At 37.6% G+C, this 23,530-nt stretch overlaps 1 protein-coding gene across 4 annotated transcripts in view; it reads right to left on the reverse strand.

Moving 5' to 3' along the window:
* Nucleotides 1–1,788: 1,788 nt before the first annotated feature.
* SHC4 (SHC adaptor protein 4) overlaps nucleotides 1,789–23,530 on the reverse strand; it is a 130,529-nt gene continuing 108,787 nt past the window's right edge. For all 4 annotated transcript variants that reach the window (XM_059058592.2, XM_059058591.2, XM_067029216.1 and 1 more), the window contains 2 exons: nucleotides 13,130–13,383; nucleotides 1,789–4,190 (listed from right to left, as the gene is read on the reverse strand). In XM_059058592.2, the coding sequence (XP_058914575.1) occupies nucleotides 4,035–4,190; nucleotides 13,130–13,383 (410 nt within the window). In that variant the 3' untranslated portion in view covers nucleotides 1,789–4,034. The remainder of the gene's footprint in view (nucleotides 4,191–13,129; nucleotides 13,384–23,530) is intronic.

Below are 23,530 nucleotides of genomic sequence, written 5' to 3' on the forward strand. Positions count from 1 at the left end.
CTTCTCAAAATCTCTTGCCATATCTAACTTTTACCCCCCAACTTTTTTTAAAGTAAACTTTTTATTTTGAGAAAATTGTAGATTCACATGTGATTGCAAGAAATAATACAGGGACATCTCCTGTAAGCTTTATCCAGCTTCCACCAATGATAACACCTCACAAAACTGTAGTACAATAACACAACCAAGATATCCACATTGATACGGTCAAGATTCAAAACAATTCAATCACACAAGGATCCCTCATGTTGCTCTTTTACAACTGTACTCACTTCCCTCTCTCCTATTGACTCATTCCTTAATCTGTTCTCAATTTCAATAATTTTATAGAAACAACATTTCAAGAATGTTATATAAATGTAGTTTTAGGGTACATAACCTTTTGGGATTAGCTTGTTTTTGCTCTGCATAATTCTCTGAAGATCATCTAAGTGGTTGTATCAGCATCTCATCATCTCATCCTTTTTTACTGCTGAGTAGTATTCCATGGTATGGATGTACCACAGTTTGTGTAACATTCACACACCAAAGGAACATTGGAGAATTTTCCAGTTTTAGGTCATTACAAACAGTGCTACTATAAACATTCCTGTACAAGTTTTTGTGTGAATGTAAATTTTTATTTCTCTGTGATCAATGCACAGGAATACAATTGTTGGGTTGAATGTAAGTTGCATGTTTACTTTTTAAATAAACTACCAAACTGCTCTTCGACTGGCTGCACTATTTTACATTCTCCCCAGGAATGTATGTGTGATCTTCTTTCTTCTCATCCTAGCCAACATTTAGTGTTGTCGTTATTTTTAATTTACTCGTTCTGTGTGTAGTAATAGCTCATTGTGGTTTTAATTTGCATTTCCCTACTGGCTAATGATGTTGAATATATTTTCACCTGCTTTTTGCCATCTGTATACCTTCGGTGAAATGTCTATACATGTTTTTTGCCCATTTTCTAAGGAGAATTTTTATGTTGAGTTTTAAGAGCTTTTTATTTATTCTAGACGTTCGGTTTGCAAATATTTCCTCCCAGTCCACAACTTGTCCTTCATCCTCTTATCAGAGCTTTCACAGATCAAAAATTTGTAATTTTTTTTCTATTTTTTTTTGGCTTGTTCCCCGACCAAGGATTAAACCCAGGCCCTCGGCAGTACGAGTGCAAAGTCCTAACCACTGGACCACCAGGAATTCCCAAAAATGTGTACTTTTGATGAAGTACAACATACCAGTTTTTCCTTTAACAGATCATGTCTAAGGACTCTTTGCCTTGCCTTATATCCTGAAGACTTTCCTCTACGTTGTTCTTTCCTAAAAGTTATCACAGTTTTACATTTCACATTTAAGTCCATAATCCATTTGAGCTAATGTTTACATAAAGTGTGAGGTTCATTCTTTTGCCTACAGATGTACCATTGCTCCAGCATCATTTGCTGAAAGGCTACCCTTCATCCACTGAGTATAATGCCCCTTAGCCTCCTCCCAGTGGAGTTCACAGGGCTGGTGAAGGGCCTCCTCTGTAGGCCACAGCTCCTAAAAGGCAGCCCTTTCACACAGCTCTCCCTCCAGATTCCATCACTGCTCCCTTCCCTACTCATTCACTGGCTGAAGAGCACTGCATCCTCCCTTGTGGCTTCCCCATACTTCACCCACACCTTTGTCAATAGACCCTTTATTAAACTCTCCTCTAGTCACCCAATTTAAGTGAGCCAGCTGTTTCATGTCAGGACCCTGATGCATCCTACAAACGATAAATTTTCCAAATCCCAAACATCAGACATATACTGTCAGTGGTCACAAAGCAATAATCATTTATTTTTTTTTGAAGTTGTTTACAGGTATTTATACGCAAATGGATTTCCACCTTAAGACAGATGAAGATAAGGATGTGACATTAAAAGAGCATGCAGGCAAACACTTCATTTGTTGTTTCCCTTTAACTGTGCCCGTTGTTGCAAGTGTGGTGTTTGTTCATCCAACTACCACACCGTTACAGTCAAACACTGACCATCTACGTGTCCTGCTCACGCCAGCTATACTCTTTGCATCAGCTTCTATCAAGAACTTCTTCTGGCCACCCAGTCATCACTCTGCTCAACCAGAATGAGACCACAGCCCTGCTCTGTCTCTGTTAAGATACTTAGATCACCCATAAACTTCGCTGATTTACACTCATGCTCATCCCCTTTACGAGGACAAATAATCAAGAACTACGGTGTATGCAAAATTGAGGAAAAATACATTATTTCCTAGTTGTATAAAAGGAAACAAACCTATCTAAGAAGCCAATGGCAGTAAAAGTAAAATAAAAGCATAACCTTCACATAAAAATATTAGAGTTCAGTGTGCTTGGTTTCTGATGATTTCTATGTGAAAGAAGTTTCTCATATTTTACTTAAAACTTAGCAAACATTTCACAATTACAAAGATTAAGTTGTATCTACACATCCAAAGTGAAGTGGAATTAAGGCAATTGTCCAGATAACTCAAGATTAAAAAAAAAAACAACTCTAAAATAATGGCCATATCTCTACATGCAAAGGCAGGTAGAGGGCTGAGACTGAAGCCATTTTCTGCCACTCAAAATAACCAAATCTACTTCTACTACCATCACTTATATTTTTCCAAAGTTTCAATGTTTCTGACGGAAAGGCTTCAGATCTCTGCTATCTGAATGATGATCTCAATGAGTACAGACACAGACTAAAGGAAAAAGCTGCAGTTTCAAGCTTAATTATACAGACTGGTTATCAACACTGACCCTTAATAAATGAAAAATTTGCCTTTTATAAATTCATATTATGTTAGGGATGAAATGGACCTATGAATTCACCTAGCCCAGCTCCTTCATTTTATAGACAAGGAAACTGGAGTCCAGACACGTTCAGCAAGTTGCTCAAGGTCAACACTGAGGCCCAGTCCAGAGCTTTTCCTTACACAACGCTTCATTACATCATTGGTTTACCAAGTGTGCCTGCATGTGTCAAACCTTTCCAATTGTTTCATTCAGTGTTCTCTCCCCGGTACATTTTGTCTGGTCATATCTAGAAAAGGTGCTAAGGATACCTGTAGATGAGGGCCTATGATTCAGTCACCACCAATCAAGGGGATATTTCCCCATACTTTAAAATAAATTCGGTACTTTAAATAAGAATGGGACCAATTTAGAGATTGAATATGAAGAACACTGGTTTGTTTGCCATCTTTTAAATCCATGCACTCATGAGTTCTTTTTTGGGGGGAAGGGTGAGGGGGAGAGGGAAGGAGGGAGAAATACGATGAAATCAGAAATGACATAGATTTGGCTTCTTTAGTTTGTCATAAGTTGTGTACAAACAGTCCAAATAGCAAAGATTGAGAAATACTAGGCCAAAGAATTTGGGCTCCAACCCTTTAAACATCAAATGGGACAGGCCAATGAAAACGATCAATGCTTTCAGTGGCCCTTGATTTGATTCCACTGGTATAGACACAGTCCAAATTCAATGTCAAATTTATTTTAACACTGAGGTGAAAGTGTTACCAAACAGAAAATGTAATAAAGTCAATAACTGTTAAACAAATGGCTTCTTATTTTTATAACAAGGAAAAATTTTTTTGGCAAATGGTTCTATAGTTATAGAATATGAAGATATTTAGAACTAATCTCCCCAATATGAAAATGTCCCCAAATTATCAAGTTGAAAGGCACATACCACTGCCCCAGCAGTTCATTCAAGTTGTCTTCAGCACGTGAAATTTTAATTGTGCTTTTTTTAGCTTGTTATCAATGCAATATGGCCTTAAAAAGTGACATCCGTGCATATGTATACTTTCTTTTCAAAGGGACCCATCCTCTTCCCCTTTTCTGATTTTCACTTTCTGAAGATCAATTTTTGTTAGTTCTTTGTTTTATAAAGGACCTATTCCATGATGGTCTCAGAAAGATACACTTCACAGTTTGTGCTCTAATTTATCTAGAAACCAAGTATGAATTATCTTTGTGTCCTAATACAAAATGGACTTTCCTGAAGTATCAGTGTGATGGGACTTCCATACTGTTATTTGTTGGAATGCAAAAGTACTGGATTATTATCTTTTCTCACTGGTTGTTTAAGGCTTACTTCGCTTCCAGAAGAGATGATTGGCAAACTATTCTCCATGTGGTATCTGATAAGGTGGCCAACATTATCAAATACATGATCCTTGGTCCTCACCTTGAAAAGGAAATACAAATGTATTTAGGTTAAATGATAATGGTTCTCCTGAAAGGCATAAATAATCATAGGGTAAAAACAGACATATCCTTGAATGAGGTAACTGCTGAATAAAGAAAAGTAAAGGTACTTTTCAATTCTGGATACATTAGCAGACAATTTTCTCATTCCCAATTACTTGTTTTTTTAATTTATTTTTTTAAAGTTTTTTTTTGGTTTGATGTGGACCATTTTTAAAGTCTTTATTGAATTTGTTACAATATTGCTTCTGTTTTAAATTTCCTTTTTTTTGGCCCCAAGGCATGTGAAATCTTAGCTCTCTGACCAGGGATCGAACCTACACCTGCCTGCATTGGAAGGCAAAGTCTTAACCACTGAACCACCAGGAAAGCCCCCCAATAACCTTTCATTGGAGTATAATTGCTTTACAATGGTGTGTTAGTTTCTGCTGTATAACAAAGTGAATCAGCTATATATATACATATATCCCCATACCCCCTCCTCTTGCATCTCCCTGCCACCCTCCTTATGCCACCCCTCTAGGTGGACACAAAGCACTGAGCTGATCTGCCCATGCTATGCACCTGCTTCCCAATAGCTATTTTACATCTGGTAGTGTATATATGTCCATGCCACTCTCTCACTTCGTCCCAGCTTACCCTTCCCCCTCCCCATGGCCTCAAGTCCATTCTCTACATCTGCATCTTTATTCCTGTCTGAGGTTCTTCAGAACCATTTTTATTTTTAGATTCCACATATATGTGCTATCATATAGTATTTGTTTTTCTCTTTCTGACTTACTTTACTCTGTATGACAGTCTCTAGGTCCATCTACCTCACTACAAATAACTCAATTTCATTTCTTTTTATGGCAGAGTAATATTCCATTGTATATATCTGCCACATCTTCTTTATCTTATCCATTCATCTGTCGATGGACACTTAGATTTCTTCCATGTCCTGGCTATTGTAAATAGAGCTCCAACGAACATTGTGGTACATGACTCTTTTGAATTATGGTTTTCTCAGGGTATATGCCCAATAGTGGAATTGCTGGGTCGTACGACAGTTCTATTTTTAGTTTTTTAAGGCCTCCACTGTTCTCCATAGTGGCTGTATCGATTTACATCCCCACCAATGGTGCAAGAGGGTTCCCTTTTCTCCACACCATCTCCAGCATTTATGTTTGTAGATTTTTTGATGATGGCCATTCTGACCAGTGTGAGGTGATACCTCATTGTAGTTTTGATTTGCATTTCTCTAATGATTAGTGATGTTGAGCAGCCTTTCATGGGTTTGTTGGCAAACTGTATATGTTCCTTGGAGAATGTCTATTTAGGTCTCCTGCCAGTTTTTGGAGTGGACTGTTTGTGTTTTTTTTTGATATTGAGCTGCATAACCTGCTTGTATATTTTGGAGATTATCCTTTGTCAATTGCTTCATTTGCAAATATTTTCTCCCATTCTAAGGGTTGTCTTTTCATCTTGTTTATGGTTTCCTTTGCTGTGCAAAAGCTTTTAAGTTTCATTAGGTCCATTTGTTTATTTTCGGTTTTATTTCCATTTCTCTAGGAGATGGATCAGAAATGATCTTGCTGTGATTTATGTCATAGAGTGTTCTGCCTATGTGTTCCTCTAAGAGTTTTATGGTGTCTGGCCTTATATTTAGGTCTTTAACCCATTTTGAGTTTATTTTTGTGTATGGTGTTAGGGAGTATTCTAATTTCATTCTTTTACATGTAGCTGTCCACTTTTCCCAGTACCACTTATTGAAGAGGTTGTCTTTTCTCCCTTGTATATTCTTGCCTCCTTTATCAAAGATAAGGTGACCATATGTGTGTGGGTTTATCTCTGGGCTTTCTATCCTGTTCCATTTATCTATATTTCTGTTTTTGTGCCAGTACCATACTGTCTTGATTACTGTAGCCTTGTAGTATAGTCTGAAGTCAGGGAGGCTGATTTCTCCAGCTCTGTTTTTCTTTCTCAAGATTGCTTTGGCTATTCGGGGTCTTTTGTGTTTCCATACAAATTGTGAAATTTTCTGTTCTAGTTCTGTGAAAAATGCCACTGGTAGTTTGACAGAGATTGCCGTGAATTCATCGATTGCTTTCAGTAGAATAGTCATTTTCACAATGTTGATTCTTCCAATCCAAGAACATGGTATACCTCTCCATCTGTTTGTATCATCTTTAATTTCTTTCATCAGTGGCTTATATTTTTCTGCATACAGGTCTTTTGTCTCCTTCGGTAGGTTTATTCCTAGGTATTTTATTGTTTTTGTTGCAATGGTAAATGGGAGTGTTTCTTTAATTTGTCTTCCAGATTTTTCATCATTAGTGTATAAGGATGCAAGGGATTTCTGTGCATTAATTTTGTATCCTGCTACTCTACCGAATTCATTGATTACGTCTAGTGGTTTTCTGGTAGCATCTTTAGGATTCTCTATGTATAGTATCATGTCATCTGCAAACAGTGAAAGTTTTTCTTCTTCTTTTCTGATTTGGATTCCTTTCATTTCTTTTTCTTCTCTGATTGCTGTGGCTAAAACTTTGAAAACTGTTCAATAACAGTGGTGAGAGTGGCAACCTTGTCTTGTTCCTGATCTTAGAGGAAATGGTTTCAGTTTTTCACCATTGAGAATGATGTTGGCTGTGGGTTTGTCACATATGCATTTATTATGTTGAGGTAAGTTCCCCCTATGCCTACTCCCTGGAAGGTTTTTATCATAAATGGGGGTTGAATTTTGTCAAAAGCTTTTTCTGCATCTATTGAGATGATCATATGTTTTTATCCTTCAATTTGTTAATATGGTTTATAACATTGATTGATTTGCATATATTGAAGAATCCATGCATCTCTGGGATACACCCCACTTGATCATGGTGTATGATCCTTTTAATGTGCTGTTGGATTCTGTTTGCTAGTATTTTGTTCAGGATTTTTGCATCTATGTTCATCAGTGATATTGGTTTGTAGTTTTCTTTTTCTGTGACATCTTTGTCAGGTTTTGGTATCGGGGTGATGGTGGCCTCGTAGAATGAATTTGGGAGTGTTCCTCCCTCTGCAATTTTTTGGAAGAGTTTGAGAAGGATAGGTATTAGGTCTTCTCTAAATGTTTGACAGAATTCACCTGTGAAGCCATCTGGTCCCGGGCTTTTGTTTATTGGAAGATTTACAATCACAGTCTCAATTTCAGTGCTTGTGATTGGTCTTATATTTTCTATTTCTTCCTGGTTCAGTCTCAGAAGGTTGTGCTTTTCTAAGAATTTGTCTATTTCTTCCAGGTTGTCCATTTTATTGGCATAGAGTTGCTTGTAGTAATCTCTCATGATCCTTTGTATTTCTCCAGTGTCAGTTGTTACTTCTCCTTTTTCATTTCTAGTTCTATTGATTTGAGTATTCTTCCCTTTTTTCTTGATGAGTCTGGCTAATGGTTTATCAATTTTGTTTATATTCTCAAAGAACCAGATTTTAGTTTTATTGATCTTTGCTATCATTTCCTTCAATTCTTTTTCATTTATTTCTGATCTGATCTTTATGATTTCTTTCCTTCTGCTAACTTTGGTTTTTTTTGTTCTTCTTTCTCTAATTACTTTAGGTGTAAGATTAGGTTGTTTATTTGAGATGTTTCTTTTTCCTTGAGGTAGGTTGTATTGCTATGAAATTCCCTCTTAGAAGTGCTTTTGCTGCATCCCATAGGTTTTGGGTCATTGCGTTTTCACTGTCATTTGTTTCTAGGTATTTTTTATTTCCTCTTTGATTTCTTCAATGATCTTTTGGTTATTTAGTAGCATATTGTTTAGCCTCCATGTGTTTGCATTTTTTACAGATTTCTTTCCTGTAATTGATTTCTAGTCTCATAGCATTGTTGTTGCAGAAGGTACCTGACATGGTTTCAATTTTCTTAAATTTACCAAGGCTTGATTTGTGACCCAAGATGTGATCAATCTGGAGAATGTTCCATGAGCACTTGAGAAGAAAGTGTATTCTGTTGTTTTTGGATGAAATGATCTATAAATATCAATTAAGTCCATCTTGTTTAATATATCATTTAGGGCTTCCCTGGTGGCACAGTGGCTGGGAGTCCACCTGCTGATGCAGGGGACACAGGTTCGTGCCCAGTTTGGGAGGATCCCACATGCCGTGAAGCGGCTGGGCCTGTGAGCCATGGCCACTGGGCCTGTGCGTCCGGAGCCTGTGCTCTGTGGTGGGAGGGGCCACAACAGTGAGAGGCCCGCATACCACACACGCACACACACAAAATATATATATATATGTATAATTTAAAACTTGTGTTTCCTTATTTATTTTCATTTTGGATGAACTGCCCATTGGTGAAAGTGGGGTGTTAAAGTCCCCTACTATGATTGTGTTACTGTCAATTTCCCCTTTTATGGCTGTTAGCATTTGCCTTATGTATTGAGATGCTCCTATGTTGGGTGCATAAATATTTACAACTGTTATATCTTCATCTTGGATTGATCCCTTGATCATTATGTAGTGTTCTTCTTTGTCTCTTGTAATAGTCTTTATTTCAAAGTCTATTTTGTTTGATAGGAGAAATACTACTCCAGCTTTCTTATGATTTACATTTGCATGGAATATCTTTTTCCACTCCTCACTTTCAGTCTGTGTGTGTCCCTACGTCTGAAGTGGGTCTCTTGTAGACAGCAAATATAGAGGTATTGTTTTTATATCCATTCGGCCAGTCTATGTCTTTTGGTGGGAGCATATAATCCATTTACATTTAAGGTAATTATCAATATATATGTTCCTATTACCTTTTTTAAAAATTGTTTTGGGTTTGTTATTGTAGGTCTTTTCCTTCTCTTCTGTTTCCTGCCTAGAGAAGTTCCTTTAGCATCTGTTGTAAAGCTGGTTTGGTGGTGCTGAACTCTCTCAGCTTTTGCTTGTCTGTAAAGGTTTTAATTTCTCCATCAAATCTGAATGAGATCCTTGCTGGATAGAGTAATCTTGGTTGTAGGTTTTTCCCTTTCATCACTTTAAACATGTCCTGCCACTCCCTTCTGGCTTGTAGAGTTTCTGCTGAAAGATCAACTGTTAACCTTATGGGGATTCCCTTGTATGTTATTTGTTGCTTTTCCCTTGCTGCTTTCAATATTTTTTCTTTGTATTTAATTTTTGATACTTTGATTAATATGTGTCTTGGTGTGTTTCTCCTTGGATTTATCCTGTATGGGACTCTCTGTGCTTCCTGGACTTGACTATTTCCTTTCCCATATTAGGGAAGTTTTCAACTATAAACTCTTCAAATATTTTCTTAGTCCCTTTCTTTTTCTCTTCTTCTGGGACCCCTGTAATTCGAATGTTGGTGCACTTAATGTTGTCCTAGAGGTCTCTGAGACTGTCCTCAATTCGTTTCATTCTTTTTTCTTTATTCTGCTCTGCGGTAGTTATTTGCATTATTTTATCTTCCAGGTCATTTATCCGTTCATCTGCCTCAGTTATTCTGCTATTGATTTCTTCTAGAGAATTGTTAATTTCATTTACTGTGTTGTTCATCATTGTTTGTTTGCTCTTTAGTTCTTCTAAGTCCTTGTTTAACCTTTCTTATAGTTTCTCCATTCTATTTCTAATATTTTGGATCATCTTTACTTTTAATATCATTACTCTCAATTCTTTTTCACGTAGACTGCCTATTTCCTATTTCCTCTTCATGTTTGTTCTGGTGGGTTTTTACCTTGCTCCTTCATCTGCTGTGCATTTCTTTGTCTTCTCATTTTGCTTAAGTTACTGTGTTTGGGGTCTCCTTCTCACAGGCTGCAGGTTTGTAGTTCCCATTTTTGGTGTCTGGCCTCAGTGGGTAAGGCTGGTTCAGTGGGTTGTGTAGGCTTCCTGTTGGAGGAGACTGGTGCCTGTGTTCTGATGGATAAGGCTGGATCTTGTCTTTCTGGTGGGCAGGACCGCGTCTAGTGGTGTGTTTTGGGGTGTCTGTGAACGTAGTATAATTTTAGGCAGTCTCTCTGCTAATGGGTGGAGTTGTGTTCCTGTCTTGCTAGTTGTTTGGCATGTGGTGTCCAGCACTGGAGCTTGCTGGTCGTTCAGTGGAGCTGGGTCTTAGCTTTGAGATGGAGAGCTCTGGGAGAGCTCTCGCCGATTGATATTATGTGGGGCCAGGAGGTCTCTGGTGGACCAATGTCCTGAACTTGGCTCCCCCACCTCAGAGGCTCAGACCTGATACCTGGCCAGAGCACCAAGACCCTGTCAGCCACAAGGCTCAGAAGAAAAGAGAGAAAAAAGAAAGAATGAAAGAAAAGAAAGAAAAGAAAGAAAATAAAATTTTTAAAGTAAAAATAAATATTATTAAAATTAAAAAACTAAAAAGTAATTTAAAAACTAAAAATAAATTTTAAAAAAAGAAAGAAGAGACCAACCAAACTAATAAACAAATCCACCAGTGATAACAAGTGCTAAAACCTATACTAAAAAAAAAAAAAAGGACAGACAGAACCCTAGGAGAAATGGTAAAAGCAAACCTATACAGACAAAATCACACAAAGAAGAATAAACATTCACACTCACAAAAAGAGAATAAGGGGAAAATATATATATTTTTTTTTAAAAAAGGAAGAGAGCCACCAAATCAATAAACAAATCTGCCAATGATAATAAGCTCTAAATACTAAACTAACATAAACATAAAACCAGAAACAAATTAGGTGCAGAAAGCAAACCCCAAGGCTACAGTTGCTCCCAAAGTCCACTGCCTCAATTTTGGGATGTTTCATTGTCTATTCAGGTATTCCACAGATGCAGGGTACATGAAGCTGATTGTGGAGATTTAATCCGCTGCTCCTGAGGCTGCTAGGAGAGATTTCCCTTCCTCTTATTTGTTCGTACAGCTCCTGGGCTTCAGCTTTGGATTTGGACCTGCCTCCATGTGTAGGTCGCCAGAGGGCGTCTGTTCTTCATCCAGACAGGAGGCAGTTAAAGGAGTGGCTAATTAGGAACCTCTGGCTCATTCAGGCCGGGTGGAGGGAGGGGTACGGAATGTGGGGCGAGCCTGTGGCGGCAGAGGCCAGCATGATGTTGCAACAGCCTGAGGAGCACCATGTGTTCTCCCAGGGAAGTTGTCCAAGGATCATGGGACCCTGGTAGTGTTGGGCTGCAGAGACTCCCAGGAGGGGAGGTGTGGACAGTGACCTGTGCTTGCACCCAGGCTTCTTGGTGGCTGCAGCAGCAGCCTTAGCATTTCATGGCCATCTCTAGTGTCCATGATGATAGCCATGTCTCTTGCCCGTCTCCAGAGCTCGTTTAGGCGGTGCTCTGAATCTCTTCTCCTTGCACACCCTGAAACAATGGTCTCTTGCCTCTTAGGCATTCCAGACTTTTTCCTGGACTCACTCCCGGCTAGCTGTGGTGCACTAGCCCCCTTCAGGTTGTGTTCACTCAGCCAACCCCAGTCCTCTCCCTGGGATCTGACCTCTGAAGCCTGAGCCTCAGCTCCCAGGCCCCGCCTGCCCTGGTGGGTGAGCAGACAAGCCTCTCAGGCTGGTGACTGCTGGTCAGCATGGACCCTCTGTGCAGGAATCTGTCTGCTTTGCCTTCTACACCCCTGTTGCTGTGCTCTCCTCCATGGCTCCGAAGCTTCCCTCCGACCCACCCCATCTCCTCCAGTGAAGGGGCTTCCTAGTGTGTGGAAACTTTTCCTCCTTCACAGCTCCCTCCCAGAGGTGTAGGTCCTGTCCCTATTCTTTTGTCTCTGATTTTTCTATTTTCTTTTGCCCTACCCAGGTACATGGGGAGTTTCCTGCTTTTGGGAAGTCTAAGGTCTTCTGCCAGCATTCAGTAGGTGTTCTGTAGGAGTTGTTCCACATGTAGATGTATTTTTGATGTATTTGTGGGAAGGAAGGTGATGTCCATGTCTTACTCCTCTGCCATCTTTAAGATCCCCCCCCCCACTACCTTTTTAAAGCAACTGTCATTTCCAGTTAGGAAAATGGTAAACACTGTCACCCAATCCAAGTTTGCAAGCAACCTTTTTGCCATGTTACTTTTTGATACATTCTATCATATATATTCCTATAAATATTTTGCCTCATAAAAGTATGACCACCTCTGCTCTCTTTTGGTTATTATTTGCATGTAATATCTTTTTCCATACTTTCACTTTCAGCCTATGTGTGTCCTTAAATCTAAAGTGAGCCTCCTATAAATAACATACATATAGTTGGATCTTGTCCATTTAGCTCTCCATCCAGTTATTCTGTGTCTTTTGTTTGGGAAGTTTAATCCATTTACATTTAACGTAATTATTTATAGAGAAGAACTTACTATTACTATTTTGATTGTTTTTTGTCCAGGATCATTTCTGTCTACATATCCTCTGCTCTAGCCATACCTCTTTTATTTGATTTAATACCATTCTACTGCTCTGTTTGCTCCTGTGATTCCTTCCCTATGCTCCAAATGTCTCCCTTTAAAAGTTTTGCCCTCTTTCAAGGTTCCTCTTACATGTCAGACCCTGCAAGAAGCCTTTTCAGTTTGCTTCAACCAGAGCACCCCCTTCTATCCTGAGAAACACCATAATGCTTTGGTTGAACCATTCTTACGTTATTCATCCTTAATTATTTAAGCATCTGTCTTATGAAATTATAAGCACCCTGAGAGCAAGGACTATGTATGTGATACTGATCAATAGTTAACTATGAATCCCTGTACTTCCATGTAGGAGGTATTCATTTAATTCACTGAATTGCACTGAGAAGGGCAGAGGCTGTCCTCTAAGTGATCCTCTAGGGTGGCTCCTACTTAAACCCCTCCACTACCCTCTATTTACCACTTCCTGCTCTAGCTGGAGGGTTCAAGAAAAAGTAAACCCTTAGCCTTAAACACTCTTCAGTATCAGGCCTTAGACCTATCATTCAGAGTAACCTGAATCACAAGATTCTGTGAAACTCTAATGGGGGTCAATAATACCTTGCCTTCGGGATCCACCAGGAGAAGATGTTTTGCCTGGCCTCCCTGTAGCCCACTCAGCACATACTGGCCAGGAGATGTTGCACTCTCTCGAACCAAAAAGTCCCCATCCTTTACCAAGAGGCTCTCTGCTGCTTTCCTGCTCAGCTTGCCGTGGTAGCAGTCTTCATTCCGCAGCTGCTGCTTAATATGTGGCAAAGAATGTGAGCTGGCAGGCTGAGCCGTGGCACCTGGCTGAACAGTTTCTGGTGCCTCTGAAGTCAAAATACAAAGAGAGACACCATCAAGTTACCTCCTCATCCATCCTTTCGTTCATTCATTCATTCACTCACCAAATATAATTTGAGGACCTATTGTGTGCCGGGCACTCTTTAAATAGTGCTATTTCTGGAACATATAGGGTTTTTGTTTCTAGAACTTCCAACAGTATCTAATTTAATGGTAGATCCAAACACTGCCTTTGGCTTCTGTTACCAGGAAGGGCTTGCCCAGGTGCAGGAGTTTTCCTTTCAAATGAGAAATGGAACTGACCCATAAGAACTGCTTTCATAAGTGCAGAGAGAGTCTCTTTATGTCCCATGGGCTGTATGTTAAAGAGAAAGAGGTTTATGCTGTACCTGGACTATAGATAACTTCTAAAACATTCTCAAATGCTTTGAAAATGCCTACAGTAACTTTGGGCTATGCCCACTTTTTAATATTTAGCTTTTTCTTTTAAACCAAATTATTAATGTGCTTCAGAGATGCTTCTGTCCATCAACTTTAAAGCTGTGCTGAAGCTTACAGCATTCCTAGTAAATGACCACTTTGCTGTTTGTGTAATTCCCCTGCCTGGACAAAGCAGAATTGATCAAGTAGAAGAAGGTAATCATCAGGGAGGCATAACCTGAGGCAAGTCCCCATGGCTCTACAGATTAAATGTTATTCAGAGTTGAGGGCACTGGGGATGAGAAGGTACATCCAGGTAGCCCTTTATAGTATCATTGGTAATCACAGTAATAACAATTTTTATGTTGCTCACATTTATTGAGTATGATAGGCACTGCTCAATGCTTTACATATATTATCCTGTTTGGCTCTCAAAATTAGATGGGAAGGAAATGGATCTTTAAAAAGGTTAAATGACTTACCCAAAGTCACACTGCTAATATGTTGTAGACTGGGATTTGAAATGAGATCTATCATCAGAGCCCAGGTTTTTAATCACCGTGATCTAAAACTTGGCTTGGATGAGAAAATCTTTTAATTTTCAAAACTGGTCTAGCCACTCTACTTCTGTATAACCCACAAAGGTCCCTAAATAGACAGCAAGGCTATCAGGATGATATACAGCATCTCCAGAAGTAATAACACAAAATTCTCAGGTCTGAATCCAGATAAAAGTTGTATGTTTGCTTAATTAATTATTTTTGCTGTACGTGGGCCTCTCACTGTTGCGGCCTCTCCTGTTGTGGAGCACAGGCTCTGGACGTGCAGGCTCAGTGGCCATGGCTCACGGGCCCAGCCGCTCTGTGGCACGTGGGATCCTCCCAGACCAGGGCAAGAACCTGTGTCCCCTGCATCGGCAGGTGGACTCTCAACCACTGCGCCACCAGGGAAGCCCTATTTATTTATTTATTTTGGCAGTGCTGCACAGCATGTGTGATCTTAGTTCCCCAGTGAGGGACTGAACCTGTGCCCCTTGCAATGGAAGCACAGAGTCCTAACCACTGGACCACCAGGGAATCCCCAAAAGTTGCATGTTTAATATGGCAAATATACTAGTAAAATAACCATAGAAATCAGACTTTGTCTTTTTAAATTCAAAGGATCTTTTGCATAGAAACCAGCTTTCTCTTTATAAATGCAAAGGAATGTTTACATGTCCTTACACAAGGGTCTCACAAATGAGAAATCCTCTTGACTTTAATAACTTACACAGACAACTGCCCTGTAGACATAATCCAGTCTCCTATTAATATGTTATAGTTTTGGCACTATTTAAGAACTTCTTCTGTATATCACAATTTCGATGCAGCATTCATGAATATAACTTTTTGAAAATATCTTCAGTCTGTATCTAATGGCTAAACATATTCTCCTCTACAATCAGGTTCTATCTATGGTTACCAGAAAAAGCCTGAAGAAATGTGTCCAGATTTGATGAATAATATTTGTAGTTGGCCTTAGTGTTGCCTGCTTTCAGGCATAATAGAGAACTTCTGATGAGTAGTTGTGTGTGTGTTTGTGTATGTGAGAGAGAAAGTGTGTGAGTGTGAGGGAGATGCATGCATGTGTGTGTAGGTGCACACATCTTAGTGCATGATGGCTTTTGGTTTATTCTGAGATTGTGGAGCACTCTGGGACAAGGACAAAACAAAAGAAAAACAGACATTATATCATCTTGAAAAGAGGCAATAGATCATGGGCCAGCCTCAGGATATGGACATTATTTTCCTAAAATACTTTCCCAAATTAGCACAATTTCAATCATCCAAACATTTGCTGAAAATATGATTTTTCTAAAAGCAGAATATCTAACATATTTTTTAAACTTTTGCTTTAAGTTTAAAAGTTACATTTTTTTAAAAATCTGGTAAACACAGAAAAACAAAGAAAATTAATAACTTTTCATCCTATCACCAAATACAACCACTCTTTAACATTGTGGTGCATTGTCTAGTATGGACTCCTTTTCATACATAAAGTTGACTTTGAAAAATATAATCATAATTTAAATATAGTTATTTATATATAATTTCCATATACTACTTACTGAATTAACTTGATATAATTATACTTTCTCAGAAGTACTGACAGTTAAGGAAGCAACAAGGAAGCCTGCTTAAATCACTCTGGATTGAATTGAGATCAAAAAAGAAAAAAGTGACAGGAATCATGGAAGAAAATAATCATGTCATCTTGGAGTTCCCATTAGCAACTAATGACACATTGTCACAACCAGGAATTCAGGAAAACATAAGATATATATGAATATCCACACCCATATGTATCTGGTGAGTAAAACCTTTGAAATGGGGGAATATGGTTTAAGGAAGAGAAAAAAATCTAACATCTAAAATCTGGATTAAACAATTGCAAGTAATTCCAATGAGAAAGAAGACATTTAAAGAAGAAACCAATGTGAACTGTGAAGACAGCATATTGATGCATTCAATTTTTTTTAAAGCACAGGTAAATGGATTTTTTTTTACAGTATTGATCATTATAGTAGCAAAGGGCAGGGAAAAATTAGATGTCCATCAATAAGGGACTGGTTATACAAATTATGATTCACTCATACAATAGAATACTATAAAACAATTGAAAATAACAAAGATTTATGCATCCAACGTAGGAGCACCTATATATATAAAGCAAATATTAACAGACCCGAAGTGAGAAATCAACAGCAATACAATTAGAGTATGGGGCTTCAATACCCCACTTTCAAAAACAGATAGAGCATTCACACAGAAAATCATAAGGAACACTGGACTTAAATTACACATTAGATCAGATTGACTTAACAGACATTTACAGAACATTCCATCCAAAAGCAAAAGAATACACATTCTTCTCAAGCACACATGGGACACTCCCCAGGATAGATCATATGTTAGGCCACAAAACAAGTCTTAATAAATTTAAGGATATGGAAATCATATCAAGCATCTTTTCCAAACAAAGTGGTATGAAACTAGAAATCAATTACAAGAAGAGAATTGGAAAATTCACAAATGCATGGAGATTAAAAAACATGCCACTGAACAACCAATGGGTCAAATAAGAAATCAAAAGAGAAGTCAGAATATAACTTGAGGCAAGTAATTTAATTGAAAATTAAAATATTTTGAGACAAAGGAAAACTATGCAACAAAACTTATGGGATGCAGCAAAGACAGATCTAAGAGTCAAGTTTTTAGCAATTAACACCTCCATAAGAAAAATGAAAGATTGCAAATAAACAACCTAACTTTACACCTCAAGGAACTATAAAATGAAAAACAAACTAAGCCCAAATTTAATAGAAGGAAAGAAAAAAACAAAGATTAGAGCAGGAATAAATAGAGAGTAAAAATACAATACAAGGAAAAGAAACTAAGCTGGTTTTTTAAAAGATAAACAAAAAAAGCAAACCTTTAGCTAGACTGACCAAGAACAAAGAGAGAGGGCTCAAATAAATAAAATCAGAAAAGAAAAAGGAGACATTACAAATGATAACACACAAATACAAAGGATCATAAGAGACTACTCGGAACAATTTAATGCCAACGAATTGGATAACTTAGAAAAAATGGATAGATTTAGATTCCTACAAACATACAACCTACTAAGACTGAATCATGAAGAAATAGAAAATCTGAACAGAAGAATTACTAGTAAGAAGATTGAACAACTAATCAAAAACCTTCTAACAAAAAAAAAAGGTCCACGACCAGATGGCTTCATTAGGGAATTCTACCAAACATTTAAAGAGTAATTAATATCAATTCTTGTCAATCCCATCCAAAAAATAGGAGGGAACATTTCCAAACACATTTTACAAGCCCAGTGTTACACTACTACCAAAACCAAACAAGGATACCACAAGAACAGAAAATTAAAGGCTAGTATCACATGTGAACATAGAACAAAATATTAACAAACCAAATTTAACAATACATTAAAAGCATCAAGTGGGATTTATTCCAGGTATAAAAGATCAGGAACAAGACAAGGATGCCCATTCTCACCACTTTTATTCAACACAGTACTGGAAGTCCTAGCCAGAGCAATTAGGCAAGAAAAATAAATAAAAGACATCCAAATCAGAAAGGAAGAAGTAAAACTGTCCTATTTGCAGGTGACATTATATACAGAAAACCTCAAAATTCCACCAAAAAAACTGTTAGAACAAATAAACAAAGTCAGTAAAGTTGCAGGATACAAAATTAATACACAAAAATTACTTGCATTTCTATACACTAATAAACTATCAGAGAAATTAGGAAAACAATCCCATTTATGATAACTTCAAAAAGAAAAAGATACTTAAAAATAAACTTAACCAAGGAAGTGGAAGATCTATACACTGAAAACTATAAGACATTGATGAAAAAACCTGAAGAAGACACAAATGGAAAGAAATTTTGTGTTCATGGATTAGAATAATTAACATTTTTTAAATGTCCATACTACCCAAAGCAATCTATAGATTCAATACAATCCCTATCAAAATTTCAATGGCATTTTTCGCAGAAAAAGAACAAACAATCCTAAAATTTGTATAGAACCACAAAAAATCTCAACTAGCCAAAGCAATCTTGAGAAAGATGGATAAAGCTGAAGGCATGGTGTGTCCTGATTTCAAACTATATTGCAAAGCTATAGTAATCAAAGCAGTATGGTATTGGCATAAAAACAGACACATAGATCAACAGAACAAAACAGAGAGCCAAGAAATAAATCCATACATATAGGGTCAACTAATTTACAACAAAGGAGCCAAGAACAGACAATGGGGACAGGATAGTCTCTTCAATAAATGGTGCTGGGAAAACTGGACAGCCACATGTAAAAGAATGAAACTGGATGCCTATCTTGTACCATACACAAAAATCAACTCAAAATGGACTAAAGACTTGAACATAAGACCTGAAATCATAAAACTCCTAGAAGAAAACAAGGGGTAAGCTCCTTGACATCAGTCTTGGCAATGGTTTTTTGGATTTGACACCAAAAGCAAAGGCAAAGAAAGCAAAAACAAGCAACTTGGGACTACATCAAACCAAAAGTTTGCACAGCAAAGGAAACCATCAACAAAAAGAAAAGGCAACCTGCAGAATGGGAAAAAATATTTGCAAATAATTTATCTGATAAGGGGTTAATATTCAAAATATATAAAGAACACATACAACTCAATAGCAAAAAAACACAATCCAATTAAAAAATGGGCAGAGGAACTGAATAGACATCTTTCCAAAGAAGACACACAAATGGCCAACAGGTATATGAAAAGATGCTCTGCTCAATATCACTAACCATCAAGAAAATGCAAATCAAACCCCATGAAATATCACCTTACACCTGTTAGAATGGCTATCATCAAAAAGACAAGAGGTTAAGTGTTGGAGAGAAAAGATAACACTTGTGCACTATTGGTGAGAATATAAATTGGTGCAGCCATATGGAAACAGTATGAAGGTTCTTCAAACATTTTTTTTAAAAACTGCCATATGATCCAGCAATTCCACTTCTGGGTATATATCTGAAGGAAATGAAATCACTATCTTGAAAAGATATCCACATCCCCATGTGCACTGCAGCATTATTTCTGATAGCCAAGACATGGAAACAATCTAACTATCTACTGGCAGATGAATAGATGATATAAATACACAGTGGAATATGATTAAGCCATAAAAAAGAAGGAAGTCCTGCCAACTGCAACAAGGATAGACCTTGAAGGCATTATGCTAAATGAAGTCAGACAGAGAAAGATAGACACTGTGTGATCTCGCTTATATGTGGAATCCAAAAAAACAGAACTCATAGAAATAGAAAACAGATGGGTGATTGCCAGAGACAGAGAGTGAGCGATGGGGGAAACGCTAAAAAGGTGCAATCTTCTAGTTATAAGATAAATAAGTTCTAGGGATGTAATGTACAACACAGCAACTATTAACAATTCTGTATTAACAATTCTGTATTGCATATTTGAAAGTTGATGATAGTAGATCTTAAAAGTTCTCATCACAAAGAAAAAAACTGTAACTATGTGAGGTGATGGATGTTAACTTAGCGTGGTAATCATTTTGCTATGTGTGTGTATATATATATATATATATATATATATATATATATATATATATATAATCAGTATGTTGCATACCTTAAACTAATACAATGTTATATGTCAAATTTTATCTCAATAAAACTGGAAAAAATAAAACTACAAAATATTATGTGCTACTTTGGACAAATCTCTAAAATAGAAGAGTGAAAAAGAACAAGTACAGAAGGGGATATTCCACTTATTTTTAAAGAAGAATGATTAGATAGATAGATTGATCATTAGATCTATCTGTAGACAGACAGAGGTACATAAGTAGATAGCTAAATACTTAACCACGCATTAATATTTTGGAAGTAATCAGAAGGAACTCTTAATATCTTAGGGAACTGTATATGGTGTTATGCCTTGGGAAGGTACATATTTTTAAATAGCATTATTTATTAGATTTCTTCTATGAGTACTTGTATTACTTTTGAATTAAAAACACTGTTTATAGAACAAAAAATGTATACAAGAGTCAAGATAGCCACCTAACTAAAGGGAAAATCAGAAGAGGGATATACTTTTGTGAGAAAAGTGTCAGGGTTGGGGGACAATCCTCAGTTTTCTGTTGTGGGAAGAAAAGCCTACCCTTTTCTCCCCATGTGTTATAAGACTTCATCTCTGATTCTGGAGGACCATAAGCAGTCTCTTTATGCAAGTAGTTATATTTTATAAAATTGCCAGAACACTGATTTAGTGAAAACTGAACCACTTCCCCTAGGACAAATGCAGGGTTAGGGTCTACCAAGCTTCAGGTCACAATATTTTCATCAATCAATCAATCAATCATTACATAGCCTTGTTTTATGTGTGTTTGGGTTTAAAGACACCTTTTAGTATATATTGTTGATTTAATAACACTAAACTCATGGCCAACAGCACTGTAACTCATGCCTGAACTCAGCTTATCTAATACACATATTTCCTCTATAAGGCACATCACAGCCTTCTTGCACTTAGGAACACTAGACAGCACTTCAGCACTACACTTGGGGGTCATTTTAAACAGCAAGGTCATCAAGAGATAGCACAAAAATGTGGGAAATGTGGCACTAAGTAGACCACAAAAGTTCACTTGTTTACAGTATGAGCTGAAACAAGAAAGCAGAGTGTCGCCTTGTTTGACCTCAGCTGGGAATGTGTACATTGGGTGACACAAAATTTTTGTTGCTTTGCACATATCCACAAATGACCACAAACGTGCCTCTGTAATACAAAGGAAAAATTACATGTCTATTAAGATATATTACAAAGCCACAGTAATTCATATATAGTAATTAATATACTGGTACACAACAAGCAAGTGGGCCAATATAAAAAGCAGAATAAAGGCCCAGAAACAGATTCACGTATGTAGAAGGAATCTAGTAAAATGGAGAGAGGCACTAGAGAAAGAGGACATTATTTAGTCCATGTTGTTTGGAAAATTAGATCACTTTCATAGATAAAATTAAGTTAGAGCCCCTATCTCATAGAAAATATAAAGTTCAAGGGCTTCCCTGGTGGTGCAGTGGTTGAGAGTCCGCCTGCCGATGCAGGAGAAACGGGTTCATGCCCCGGTCCAGCAAGATCCCACATGCCGTGGAGCGGCTAGGCCCATGAGCCATGGCCACTGAGCCTGCGCGTCCGGAGCCTGTGCTCCGCAAAGGGAGAGGCCACAACAGTGAGAGGCCCATGTACCGCAAAAAAAAAAAAAAAAAAAAAAAAAGAAAGAAAAATTTCAAGTGAAATAAATATTTTATTTGGAAATAAAACTATAAAGGCAGTAGAAGAAAACATAGTACAAGCTAGATAAAGAGGAGGAATTTAATGCAAAGAGAGTAGAAGGAAGACATAATAAAGATAAAAAATGGAAGTCAATGAAACAGAAAACAAAAAAAAAAAGAAAAAAATTAAAACAAAACCTGGGTCCTTTGGAAAGACAATAAATCTCAAAGAACAGTGATCAAGGAAAAAAAAACCCAAATTACAAATAACAGGAAAGAGAGAAGGCATCCTTCATGCAATAAAAGAACAGTGAAGGAATATTATAGGAAATTTCATGTAGAACTGACTCTAAATGGACAGAGTGAAATCCTACTAAGTTTTTAAGAAAGATATATTGCCAAAGAAATGACAATCCCTTCTTGTCTATGGCTTTTTGGCCTCTAAAGCAAACTCCAATCTCTCAAACCCACAACAACAGGAAATAAGCTGTACAAGTGGTGAAGCCCCAAGAAAGGCACTTTCTCCAACATCTACTTTAGATGGACACACTAAGGATAATCGCAGGAACAACCCAGATAACAATGGACAACTGAACACTGAACCAGAGGCCAAGCAAATCACTTTCTCCACTTCCAGCTCAGGGAGTCTTCACAATTACTGCCTGGCAGGATTTGGTAATCACTATGGACCAATGACCACTGTGTGTTTTGCCTGCTTCCCTTTTGTGAATGTGGGTTTTCCACCACTAATTTTGGGTGTGGAAGAGGGCAGACAACTTGGCAAATAGTAAGGATCCTCATCCAATCTTGATTGAGAGGACTTCATATTACCCGGATGTCACAGACTTTAGGCTGGATGCTGTAACTGTTTGGAGTATTTGCAAGGTCTCCCTTTGGGAGAAGGCAAATATGTTCTAAGTGAAAAGAAGAGCTCATGCATATTTGAGTGGCAGAAAAGTATGCAGTGGCAGAGACAGTTAATTGTGTGCCAATATCTATTCTCCCTTTCATTACATTATGGAATTCCTAATTTTTAGCTGGGCACATGGCCACCCAGCTAGAGTAATGTGAAGCTAGGTATGGCATGTCTAAGTTCTGCCAATGGCAGGTAAGAACAAATGATGTCTGCCACTTCTGGGTCATGTCCTTTAAAGGAACGTGTGTGCACTCCGCGTGCCTTTCTTACTTCCCACTGGCTGAATACAGATGTGATGGTGAGAGCTCAAGCTCTTAGACTAAGGATAGAAGACCTTAGACCAAATTGAAGCTCTTAGACCAGAGATGGAAGCCAAGTGTCACAATGGCAAAGCTGTCCCACCAGTTCTATACCATCCATCTTTGGGCTATTAGGTAAAATAAATAAACGTCATCCTTTTTACACTATGGGATTTAGGGGGGTTTCTTTGTTACGGAAGCTAAGACTGAAACTAATCATAAATCAATACAAAAATTAGTTTCAGTACTAATGGTTTCCTTCTGCCATGTTTGATCAGACTAAAGATTGTGTTAGAGCTTTTCCTATGTTGGCAGTGTGACAGGATGAATTGAGGAGCCCTGAAGGCATACTTGAGATGTATTAGGTTTATGTCTCTGGATTTGTTTTTGTTTTGTTTTACTGAACTAATTAGTAACTAATCTGGGTAAGGTAGGCTAAGTATGCCTAAAGAAGATAAAGAGGATTTTTGCAGGAGGAAGGAAAGAAACAGGAGGAAACATTAGGGGGGAAACATTAAAAGGTATATTTAAGACATTCTGCAGAACGTTATGTATAAAGTTATCCCTACTCTATCTTACTAGATTTTCTTAAATCAACATTATTTATACTTTTGGAGTTGGAGTTAATTTTTTTTGGAGGGAGCAATGATACACTGAAATTAACCTCAAAGGGGTAGCAAG

The sequence above is a fragment of the Kogia breviceps genome, chromosome 3, assembly GCF_026419965.1.
Source record: "Kogia breviceps isolate mKogBre1 chromosome 3, mKogBre1 haplotype 1, whole genome shotgun sequence".
Taxonomy (NCBI): Eukaryota; Metazoa; Chordata; class Mammalia; order Artiodactyla; family Physeteridae; genus Kogia; species Kogia breviceps.